The sequence below is a fragment of the Aegilops tauschii genome, chromosome 5, assembly GCF_002575655.3.
Source record: "Aegilops tauschii subsp. strangulata cultivar AL8/78 chromosome 5, Aet v6.0, whole genome shotgun sequence".
NCBI classification, from domain to species: Eukaryota; Viridiplantae; Streptophyta; class Magnoliopsida; order Poales; family Poaceae; genus Aegilops; species Aegilops tauschii.
In genome coordinates, this window is record NC_053039.3 from 399447597 (window position 1) to 399458465 (window position 10869).

The window sequence follows — 10869 nt, forward strand, 5'->3', positions numbered from 1 at the left end:
TGCGCGGACCCTAACTTCAAATAAACTCTATCATTAGGAAGTTCTAGTGGGGTATTAGGCGCCAGGAAAGGAAGATGAGTTGGGTGTCATGGAAGGTTATGGCATGACCAAAATACCAAGGGTGCTAGTTTCAGAGATATAGAGGTATTTAATTTGGTCATGTTGGCAAGGCAAGCATGGCGGATCTTGCAAGCTCCCGACACTTTAAGCACAAAAAATCTGAAAGCAAGGTATTATCCTAATACTGATTTTTTTTTGAAAGCTCAACTTGGTGGCCATCTTTCCCAGATTTGGAGGGAAATAGTGAAGGGGAAGGATGTCCTCCCACACGGCCTAAGTCGTCGTATCGATGAGGGTACAATGCAGATATCTGGCAGCAAAATTAGATATCTGGCAGCAAAATTGGATCCCACGGGATTACTCTATGCTGCCCATTGCATGCCTAACTCACCACCGGCACGTTGATTGATGAAACCTCAGCACGTTGGCAGAAAGATGTGGTCGGGTCCGTCTTCCTTCCTTTCAAGTACACAAGTGAATGTAATCTGAGACGGTTTAAAAAACTGAAATTTCTCTTGACTCGTTACATGCATGCTGCGTTGGAGTCAAATCCAAGTCGACATGACTAATCTTATAATCCCTCCATTCCTATTTACTCTGCCTATTAGGTTTGTCTTAAGTCCATTTGTTGATGTTTGAACAAGTTAAAAATAATACCAGCATTGCAAATACCAAATGGATATCATTAGATCCATCATGTAACATATTTTCACACTATTTATTGTAAATGCTAATGTTTTTTAATATAAATTAGGTCAAACTTTACCAAGTTTGACGACAAACCTAATATGCAAAGTAAAATGAGAAATGAAGGGAGTAGTACTTTATAACCATTCCAAGAACAAAAGCAAAAGTAACAAGGTAGATAGGAGAATTATTCCAGAGAATTACATAGGGTAACAAAAGTCACTTGATCTATTCGATTTTGAGAACTAGGCTCCTCTGTTTGATCATGGTAAGACAATGTTCCTGCCTCATTGTGTCTGCCCTACAAGAGTAAGTTTCCCATACATAGTCCTATTCGATTTGATAACTGGGCGATCGTGCTGCGCCGAGCTGCCTACAGATCAGCGTCATCCTCCTCTGATTTGCTAGATGGCTCGCCATTGACAGCGACAAGCTCTGTGTCGAATATGAGAGTTGCTCCGCCTGCAAGAGAAAAAAGAGGACTCATATCAGAAATCTGCAAGAAAAACAGCTGCTTACTAACTAGAGAGCGTAAAATGGTATACCTGGAATGGTAGGTGGTGATCCCTGATCCCCATAGCCGAGCTTTGAAGGGATCTTCAGCTTCCTCTTCTCACCAATGCACATGCCCAAAATTCCCTGATCCCATCCTACAGGGTGAAGTATGGACATTCAGGCAGAGAACCAAATTGTGAATGAAGAAACTACCCAGTTATCCAATGGGCCCTTTTCACAATTACCTTTGATCACTTGACCAGTGCCCAATTCAAATTCAATCGGGTCACCCCTTTCAAAGCTAGAATCGAAAACTGTTCCATCGGTAAGTGTTCCCTGGTGACAGAAAAGACATGATTCAGAAATGAATTCCTATATCATGTAGCATTAAAACCTCTTTAAGTAAACCTATATGGGATGGTTGAATTAACAAATTATAGCGTAAGTTCTAACTATTTTTACATTGGATCAAAAAGATGTTTTGTAGCTTCCTATAAGCAAATTCGCAGTTTCACCCAGTATCATACATATTGCAGTCCCCCAATATCTACATATTGCAGTAGATAAAATCCTTAGGGGAGTACTGAAGGACTAAGTTTTCTTTTCTTCTTTTACCGAACAAAGGAGTAAGTTAAGGCATACTAGTTGAGTGAAATGAAGTGGAGAGAAAGAGGACAATGCAGTTCTGTAAATACCACAATAAAGAAGAATCTCAAATCAGAACTCTCCATGACAAATTGCCATGGCTTAAATATTGCAAAAATAATCAACAGATATAGGTCAAACAGCAGAATATTGAACTTACACGGTAGTGAACTTTAACTCTGTCACCTTTGTGAGCCGAGATGCTGCAGGATTCTGGCTTGTACTGAAAATTACAACATGGGCATAATAACAAGATAAGAGGCATAATAACTGAATTGCAGAAATGAAGCTAGCACATGGTGTTAAACTATGCTCTATTGCTTTCTTATAAAAAAGAAAGCAGGGCCATATGGCGTTTCCTCCAAAATTATCTATGCTCTACTGCAGTTCAGCATGAAATCCAGTATCCATGTAACTACCGTTCGTTTCATTAGCATACTCCCTCCGTCCCAAAGTAAGCGTCGTTTATTTTGGGACTGAGGGAGTAGCAATTATTTTCTTTGAACCATCTCGATTCATAACGATGTATCTTTAAGATCAAAGTACTGCACCAAATTCTGGATGGCTATTTTCACAACACGGCTTCGCTAATACTAAAAAGATCAGTATGTTGAGCCAAATTGTGGATGATGCTTCTCACAACAAGTTTTTGTTAATACTTTTAGGCAATTCGCTTCAGCTTGGCCTGCTGGCATATTCAGTTTTTGAAAGAAAAGCAGAAGCGTTTGCCCTCTGCACTGATGGATTTAGGTCATAGGTTGTGCGAAACCTCTGGTATGTACTACTCCTACTAAACTAAACAAAATGGTGATCTATCACCTCCAAAGCGACAGGATAAACCTCGAGTTGTGTGAACATCAGTCCCACGAAGACAGTTCTTTTCTGAAAATTCAATCCATCCAGAATGTTATCCGACGGGATCTACTCTAACACAATTCGCGCGTACCAGGCCTCAGATCCGACGAAATTCACGATTGCACAGCATCTAATCTATTTCCCTCAGGCTGAATCGATCCACCCGACGAGACACGCAGGAGGAAAACACACAATTCTGAACGCAGCCAGGAAGGATCCACTGATGACAGCAGAGCCGAGAGCCCGGGGGACGTACCTTGACGCCGATCTGGAGCGCCGAGACGTCGCCGGACTTCTTCGCGGAGGCTGCAGGGAAATTAAAAGAGCCAGATCGGATCAGACATCAGAGCGTGCCGCGTACGGATGGGGGCGCGCGGGGCGTGCTATGGATCGAGGGTACGGCGGGCGGGCGGGCGGGCGGGGTCGCTTACCGACGAGCAGGAGCGCGGCGGCGGCGACCAGCAGGCAGAGAAGAAGCCGCGGCTTCGCCATGGATGCAGCTGGGGTTTGTTCGGGTAGAGAGGAGGAGGATTTTGGCCGAACTCGTGAGGGGTTGCGTTTATAGAGGAGCAGTGACAGTGCCAACTACTAGTATCTGGGTTGGGTTGGACTTGACCAAACTGACTCGTTTTTTTCATACAAAAAATAAAATAGGTAAAGTTTATTTTCAGATCATAAAATAGATGTAGTTTATTAATGGCTAGCATGCAATTGATGTTATAATAATCTCAGTCTGATACTACAACAATTGTCATCCAATCCAATGCATTTTTTTGCGAATTAATTCAATGCATTTGATATCCAATCTAAACAAATGTGTAATATATATTTTTTTAGGAAAGGAGGATTATCCCCAGCCTCTGCATCGAGCAATGCACACAACTAATTTATTAAATACTCCCTCTGTTCCAAAATATAGTGTTTCCTCTGTTTTCGTGCTTCAACTTAATTTTTGCTTTCGCCGCAGTCGATCTCGTTGGTTGAATTTATGGTCAAAGTTGAACCTTGGAAAGCGCTGACGCGCTATATTTTGGAATGGAGTAAATAAAGTAGCAACAAAGTACTGTATGAAGTTCATCTCAAGTCCGCAAGCAAGCTCAAAACAAAAGAATAAAATATAGCACGATGCTCAAATATGTTGGGAGCCAAGGCAACTTGGGCCAGAAAGACGAGCTGATGAACCTAGTCAGCGGCCGTGCAGGACTAAAGCCACATCCAAGTGCAAATGAGACCAAACAACATACGTACTACAAAGTCAGGTGGCGATACATCAAAATCGCACTGATCCAAAGCATCTCAACAGCGACATATTTCGGCAGCATCAGGTGAGATACCAGACCATCTTAACTTGAGTGATTATCTACACGAACATGACAGTAGTTCGGGTGGCATATGTTGCAAGACATAAGCTTATCCAGTCCTCACGCAAATAGACTAAAAAGGGTGCCACGGATTCAAACAAGATGCGCATGGCGTATGTAGAAAGAAGATCGTAGCTGAGGAAGAATGAATGGCAGCATCAGTGCACGGAGTGGCAGCAGATGAAGGGCATCCACGGCTGCTTCCTCACTTTGGATCTCTTGTCGACGTTGTTGTTGTCATGGGGCATCTTCGCGGGGGAGTTCCAGTACTGGTCGTCCGAACCGGCTGCCCCTGGCTTCGCCGATGAGGCGTCGTCCTTCGACGCTCCTCGCCGCGTGAATGACAGGACCCGCTCCTTGGTGCTGGGTTTCTTCTCTTTGCCCTCCAGGCTCGCCTCGGCAAGGAGGACCTTCAAGGGGACGCTGATCCTTGCTGAATTCAGCCTCGAGCCAACGGCGGCGATCTCTCCATTCTGCTTGTTTCCCTCCAGACCGACTGTTTCTTCAGCCTGCTTCCGCTCTTCAGCATGATCCCTGCTTTGCACCACGTTCGTCTGCTTTGCAGTAGTTTCTGGAGCCTGCTTCTTTTCTACAGCATTATCTGCCTGTTGCACTTCATCTGTTTTATTCTCTTCCTTGCTGGCGACATCAGTCTGCCTGTTGCCAACATCAGCTGTGTTAAATTCTCCATCCATCTTCTTTGCACGACCGTCTTCAGTCTGATCCTTTTCATGAATATTTTCTGTGCTTTGTACTGCTGTCACTTCCTTTGAACCAGTATCCTCAGCCAGTTTATCCTCTTCAACATTATCTGAGTGCAGTACTGCAGTCATCTCCTTTGCACTAGCATCTTGAGTCTGTTTCTTTTCTTCTGAGTCATCTATATTCTCTACCGGAGTCTTATCTTTTGCTTTGGTGTCTTCCGTGTCAGTCTTTTCTTCAACATGTGTGCTGACTGCATTGATCTCCTGAGAGACGGGCATTGTGCTAAATTCTGTCGGAAATACTTGAGATGGCGCATCGATGATGCCATTTGTATGTGATTCACCTTCCTTCTTGTCATGGTTCACCGAGGCATCATGCAAGAAAACGTTCTTCGCAGGATCTGCACTGCTACTGACCGACGCATCTTCTGCATCAACTGCATATCCATTTTTACATGACACAGCTACCATGCGATCATCTGCCAGAAATGTTCAGTAAGTTTCAGTACACAACATCATGTAATCCAAACTTGTAAGAACTAACATAGGGAGAGAATAGTAAAACACTAAGACTGCAATAACAAGACTCAGTAAATTTTAACATATGAAAATAACATGTTACTAATCCTTCTGTTCGTATTTAGACAACATAGACTTGAAACATCAAACACTATTCATCAAAGCTACGACCATATGTAAGTGTTCAAACACATCAATCAACCAATACTAGACTAAACAACTGAGATGAACTTCTTCAATAGCTTACATTTTTCTTTTACTGTTATTACTAGGTGATTTCCCCGCGCGTTGCGGCGGGAATTTAAAGATTAATTCCAGATGAACTATGTATGACGAAAATTATCTAAATCAAAAGCTAATATTTTTTTAATGCAGAAATCTTTCGTACTTGCACCGTATGTGAACAAAGAGTATGCATGTGGTTTGCATGGGGCTACAAAATAATGTTAGTGGATGCTTACATGGCACACTTGGTGAGATGGAGAGCCGCATGTTGAGAGAATTAGAGTTAATGGGGATTAACTATTTAGGAATAAGTAGATTCCCAACCCAAAAATAGAAGAATTGGTAGAACAAACAATGGTACAAATATGTCCAGTAAAGTTTTATGTTTTCAACTGTCTGAATTTCACAACAAACTGAGACATTACTAGTACTACAACAGAAATAATAATCACCAACTCGTACAAAGCACACACAGGTTGAAAGTGAAAACCCAGAATTCTCACCTGAGGTCGGACAGTGTTTCCCATCAGCAACGCTGGTTTGGTTGGAAACTGTCTTAGATGTAGAGTCAACTTCCTGCTCTGATTCAAAAACATTTGGTGCCTCTAAACGGTAACCAGAAGCAAGCTCAAATAAGTCATCACTCCTGGTGTCATCTATATTGAATGGATTCTTGGTAGAAATCACTTGATCCATTAGTAATGTGACATGCTCCTGACTTGTAGACACTTGGTAATTTGTAGGAACCTCAGTGGCACTCTCCCTGTTGCAGATTTCCTCTTGTTGTTCAGGCCTCGCCTCACAGGAAGAATCCAACGCACTGTCCTTTACTAAAATGCCTTTAGTGCAGTTATCTTCAGCAGTGGACTTGAGCATGCCGTCATCATTAGTAACAGCAAGATCATTCTGATAACCAGGTACAGAGCATACTGAATTTACCAGGCAAGAGTTATCAACTGGCAGCTGAACACCTGAAGTATCTTGAGCAGACAAGTTCTGTGAAGAGCGCTCTGTGGAGCAATCAGTTGATGTATTTGAAGTATGAATTAGCTTCAACTCATCTCCAGAATTAGATATTGTTTCAGATCCAACAGGATATGATTCTACTATTTCTTCTCTTGGTGATACTTCAGACGTGCTATCCAGAACTTCCATACCATCTTTAAATAAGTTGTCCACCTTCCTGGAACATGCAGATTGGGATTCTGGATCAGACATAAGTGGATAGCACTTCTGAAGAGATGAGGGGTTCAAATCACCAAGAAACTCGCAACTACCAGATGTTTTATCAGATTTGCTGTCAACCACAACATCTGTATTGTTGCTGTCAATGTCTGCTGAGCATTCATCTGTACTCTGGAGGTTTAAGCCATCTTCACGCCCAACCAATCCAGGAGTTATATTCTCCGCATAATATTCAGCTTCATTTTCAACCTCGGATCCAGCAGGAAAATCAGTCATGCTTGATTCTCTTGAAAACTGATATTTGCATGTGTCATATCTTTCAAGAGAGATTACATCTGCAGCCACACTTGAACCCACTGAGCCTTTATCCAGATTCTTGATTTCCATAGGAACATCTGACTCACGTGCTATTGCTGCACCATCTTCCGGATCTGACTGATGAAGAAAAGAAGATGCATCCTGGTACTCCTCAAGACAATCTTCTCGCTCAGTTGGGTGTGCAACTGCAAGCGGTCCAATTTCAGTGAAACTTTCAGGCACTCTATGTTGAATTCCATTGGTGCAAGGCCTTTCTGAATCGGTTCCATTGCCTTCATATGCAGTTTCAGAAGAATTATTGGGAATCAGGCCAGTTTCAGTGCAGTCACTGCTGATGGCTTGAATTCTAGCAGCATTAGGAGAAGCATGTTCTGTAAAAACAGTAAATCAACAGGTCAACACACACTCGCTGATATATGAATAAAAAGGTAAAATTATTAAATACAATGGCACGTGGGAATAGCCAGAAACAATTGAAAAGAAGGCATGGCAGTATTTCTACTAGGAATAAACATTGGTAAAATTTCAAGGCATCTTTAACACAACGTAACAAATGAGTATGAAAGAATAAAGAAAATTATATGGGCAGAAGATAGAGGTAAGGAGGATTGTTGAAGTTAGCAGGAAAGGCAAAATCAAAGTCACACTGACAAAGGTGTTAAAAAAAACACACTGACAAGTCTAACTAGAAAGTAAAACAACCAAGACAACTAAAGATAATTGGTATTGCAAAATGTAACTGCTGTTTGCGACTTGAGCAATCAGTGAAGCAAAACAAACACACAGTATATAAATAAAACAGGCGATACAATTGGATGTTGTCTCCTAGGACCTACAGCTGTTAGTAATTTTACAGTGGCAATGGTATCCTGCGCCCTTGTTAGTTATTATTTTTTTGAGTTCGCTAACATTATAGTAAAAAGAGATATATAACGATGGACAAAGAGCACTGAATCCACAGCTACACCTGAGATAAAAGTTACTCCCTCCGTACAGTAATATAAGGGTTATGTTTTTGCAGTTCAATGCAAAAACATCTTATATTATGGTACAGGGGTAGTAGAATACAAAAGACCATTGCAATGCATCTCTTGCAACAAAGTTTATAAAGCAGTCAGAAGCAACTAGCTGCAAAAGCATACCTGAAATGACATTGTTTTTATAGGGGACAAAGCTAAAAAATGGGCTTTCAAAGAATAAAAGGGCAAAGCCTGAAAAACACCTAATAGTAGCTGAATGTACCATTGCAGAACCGAAATTGTTACAAACTTAACAGCATGGTGACTTCAGAACATGGAGTACATGACAACATGGACCCAGGTGACAACAAGTAGGTACTAATAAATTATGGCAACAAATGTCAATGCCACGAAATATGAGATCTTCCAAAGTTGTTTTAATTAGCAACGTGTATATATAATTATATATACAAGGATGCGTTCAAAACTTTGGGAGATAGGCACATAACTAACGAGACTAAAATATTTCGCACAACCAACAGAACAAAACGCACATGTGACTAGGACAGCATGTGGTGGAAGACCACTACGAGCAAACTAAGCAAAGAGAAACCAATGTAGAAACGACATGTTCCAAGATATCCTACCCAACAGCACGACTAACTAACGACAGATATGTTGGATTTGGAGGACAAAATCCGGATAACCAAGACACAAACAAATCATTTCGCCCATTCCTGGCTGTCAGACTCGAGAAAGAATCCAATGCGTCCACGCACAGACAATTCTTATTTGCTGACAGCCAACATCAGGCCACCAACTTGCCATAAGACACGGAACGATAATTAATCTAGGTAAAGAGAAGGTGGAACCGTGTACTTGCGCCTCAGCGATTAGCGCGCCGGAATCCACTACTTTATTCAAAGTTGAAGATAGGTAACTGGAGCAAAGCTCAGATCTACAGTTCAAATTGCTCCACATCGTACTCGTCACCCAAAATATTGGCCCGAAGGCCCAAAACCAAGAGCGAACAGCAAAGTGCCTGCGCTTTCAGCTTTAATGCTAAAGCATGAAATGAATCAATCAGATTATTATTACAGGCCCCCACGGAAGTACTATTTCCACTATTAACTCTTCAACGGAGGGACTGGGGAAAAAGGCAACCAATCATTTTGCCTTTGCAAACCTCTAGAAAAGGAGAAGCAAAACAACAACATCAATATTGCGCACAACAGAAGCAAGCTATGCAAATTTTAGTCTGTGTTTACACGAATCAGCAGTATGATAATGGACAAACTGAAACGGCAGGGTAAGCAGATTGAGCAGTAGAGAGGAGCAGAGAGCACACACCTCCGTTCTCCTTGTCCTCCGCCGATTCGACGCCTCCGTTCGCAGATCCGGGCGACGCAGAGCCTCCGCTCGCCGCGCCATTCCCAGGCTCCTCCCCGTCTCCTGGTCCTCCACCAGCACCTGCAGCGCCACAACGTGCACATCAAAACCCGCGAGCCCAAAACCACAACCAAAGCCCAGAAATAACAAAACCAAACCAAATCAAAGCACGGCCGCGTCGCACGGCACGGGCCCGTACCAACGGTACGTACCAAGCACGAAGCGGCCCTCGCCCGCATTGCGCGGCCCGGCGTCCTCCTCCTCGGCGGCCGGCGTGACCTTGCGGCAGGAATTCCTGCGGTGGGAGCGGCGGAGCTTGGCGCTGGGGTTGGGGTTGGGGTACTGGTGCCCGCAGACGTGGCAGAGGTGGCCCCCGCTCAGCGCCTCCCTCCCCCGCCTCGCCGCCTCGTCGCCCTCCATGCCCGCCTCGTCGCCCCCCGTCCGCTCGCTCGCTCGCTCGGCCGGCGGCAATGGCGGAGCCGACGACGGCGAGAAACCCGGGGACGGACGGTGTGCAGATGGGAACGGGCGCAACGGAGTGCTAGTCTGCCCTCCTCCACCTACCTTTTTAGAGACGGGACGAGACGAGACAAACGGCGGGGGTTTGGGCGGGGTTAAAAGGCTTTGGGCAGCACGGGCGGGGGCTTAGCCAGGCCGGGCCGGGGGCTGACGGGCGGGGCCGTGGGAGCGTGGGGCCGCGGCGTCGGCGAGGGGGGTGGCCCGTGCGGTGGCGCCATCAATGCGGGCCATGTGCGTGGTGGACTCGGCGGGCGGGCGGGCGGGGGTTTCGTTTCTAGGGCAGGGGTGGAGGGAAAAAGGAAAGGTTGGGGGTCGGGGTGGGCGAGCGTGCGTGCGTGCGGGGTGAGCGTGGGCGTGGAGTGGGATCTAGCCGTTGGGTGCAAGATGGACGGCTGAGGTTGAGGGGGAGCGGGCGACGGGCGACGGGGAGGGAGGCCGTGCGTGCCGCTGGTGGAGTGGCGCGTGTGGGGGCGGAAAGCGATGCGGGCTGGCTCTTTCTCTCGTTCTTTTTGTTCGCTGGGTAAAGGGTCGCTGCTGTGCTTTGCACGGTTACCCATGGATGGAGTTTGGATTGGCTTGATTATTACTCTATGAGGCTAATTGGTGTATGGAGCTTGCTGGTCCGGTACACTGGGCTGCCACCGGCTCATTGTAGAGTGTGGGAGTAGGAGTACAATATCTAGTGGGTCATTTGAGTTTTTATGCCCATATGCCTGTGTATTTTAGAAAATATCATGCTATTTAAAAAAAAGATCTATTATAAAAGCTTAGCGGGAGTACAAAGCATCTCAAACATAATAAAAATTACATTGAGATTTCAAGATCATCGAACGTCCGTCAAAAGGAGCCGACTTGACCTTGTCGATGAAAGCCGGAGAGCCTTCGTGCGCGTGCCCTGGAGCCACAGTCGACGTCGTTGAACAGTTATGTAGATATGAAGCACCTGAC

At 44.7% G+C, this 10869-nt stretch overlaps 2 protein-coding genes across 2 annotated transcripts; both read right to left on the reverse strand.

Annotated features, from left to right (window-relative positions):
- Positions 1 to 904: 904 nt before the first annotated feature.
- Positions 905 to 3338, reverse strand: LOC109781518 (peptidyl-prolyl cis-trans isomerase FKBP15-1). The gene is made up of 6 exons (XM_020340114.4): positions 3174 to 3338; positions 2999 to 3048; positions 2048 to 2110; positions 1488 to 1578; positions 1293 to 1397; positions 905 to 1209 (listed from the first exon to the last, which is right to left on the reverse strand). Exons 1-6 carry the CDS (start codon positions 3232 to 3234, stop codon positions 1121 to 1123), a joined length of 459 nt encoding a protein of 152 aa, XP_020195703.1. The 5' UTR covers positions 3235 to 3338; the 3' UTR covers positions 905 to 1120.
- A 714-nt stretch (positions 3339 to 4052) lies between these two features.
- LOC109781517 (uncharacterized) lies at positions 4053 to 9998 on the reverse strand. The gene is made up of 4 exons (XM_020340113.4): positions 9615 to 9998; positions 9364 to 9483; positions 6055 to 7425; positions 4053 to 5286 (listed from the first exon to the last, which is right to left on the reverse strand). Exons 1-4 carry the CDS (start codon positions 9820 to 9822, stop codon positions 4262 to 4264), a joined length of 2724 nt encoding a protein of 907 aa, XP_020195702.1. The 5' UTR covers positions 9823 to 9998; the 3' UTR covers positions 4053 to 4261.
- Positions 9999 to 10869: the final 871 nt, after the last annotated feature.

Excerpts from the sequence above, each read along its gene's own strand:
- LOC109781518 (XM_020340114.4), bottom strand. The coding sequence starts at position 3,234 with ATGGCGAAGCCGCGGCTTCTTCTCTGCCTGCTGGTCGCCGCCGCCGCG. Across the intron at positions 1,579-2,047 it reads GAGTTAAAGTTCACTACCGT|GGAACACTTACCGATGGAAC; the intron begins GTAAGTTCAATA and ends TTCTGTCACCAG. Across the intron at positions 1,398-1,487 it reads CACTGGTCAAGTGATCAAAG|GATGGGATCAGGGAATTTTG; the intron begins GTAATTGTGAAA and ends TTCACCCTGTAG.
- LOC109781517 (XM_020340113.4), bottom strand. The coding sequence starts at position 9,822 with ATGGAGGGCGACGAGGCGGCGAGGCGGGGGAGGGAGGCGCTGAGCGGG. Across the intron at positions 9,484-9,614 it reads CGAGGGCCGCTTCGTGCTTG|GTGCTGGTGGAGGACCAGGA; the intron begins GTACGTACCGTT and ends GTGGCGCTGCAG. Across the intron at positions 5,287-6,054 it reads GAAACACTGTCCGACCTCAG|ATGATCGCATGGTAGCTGTG; the intron begins GTGAGAATTCTG and ends CATTTCTGGCAG.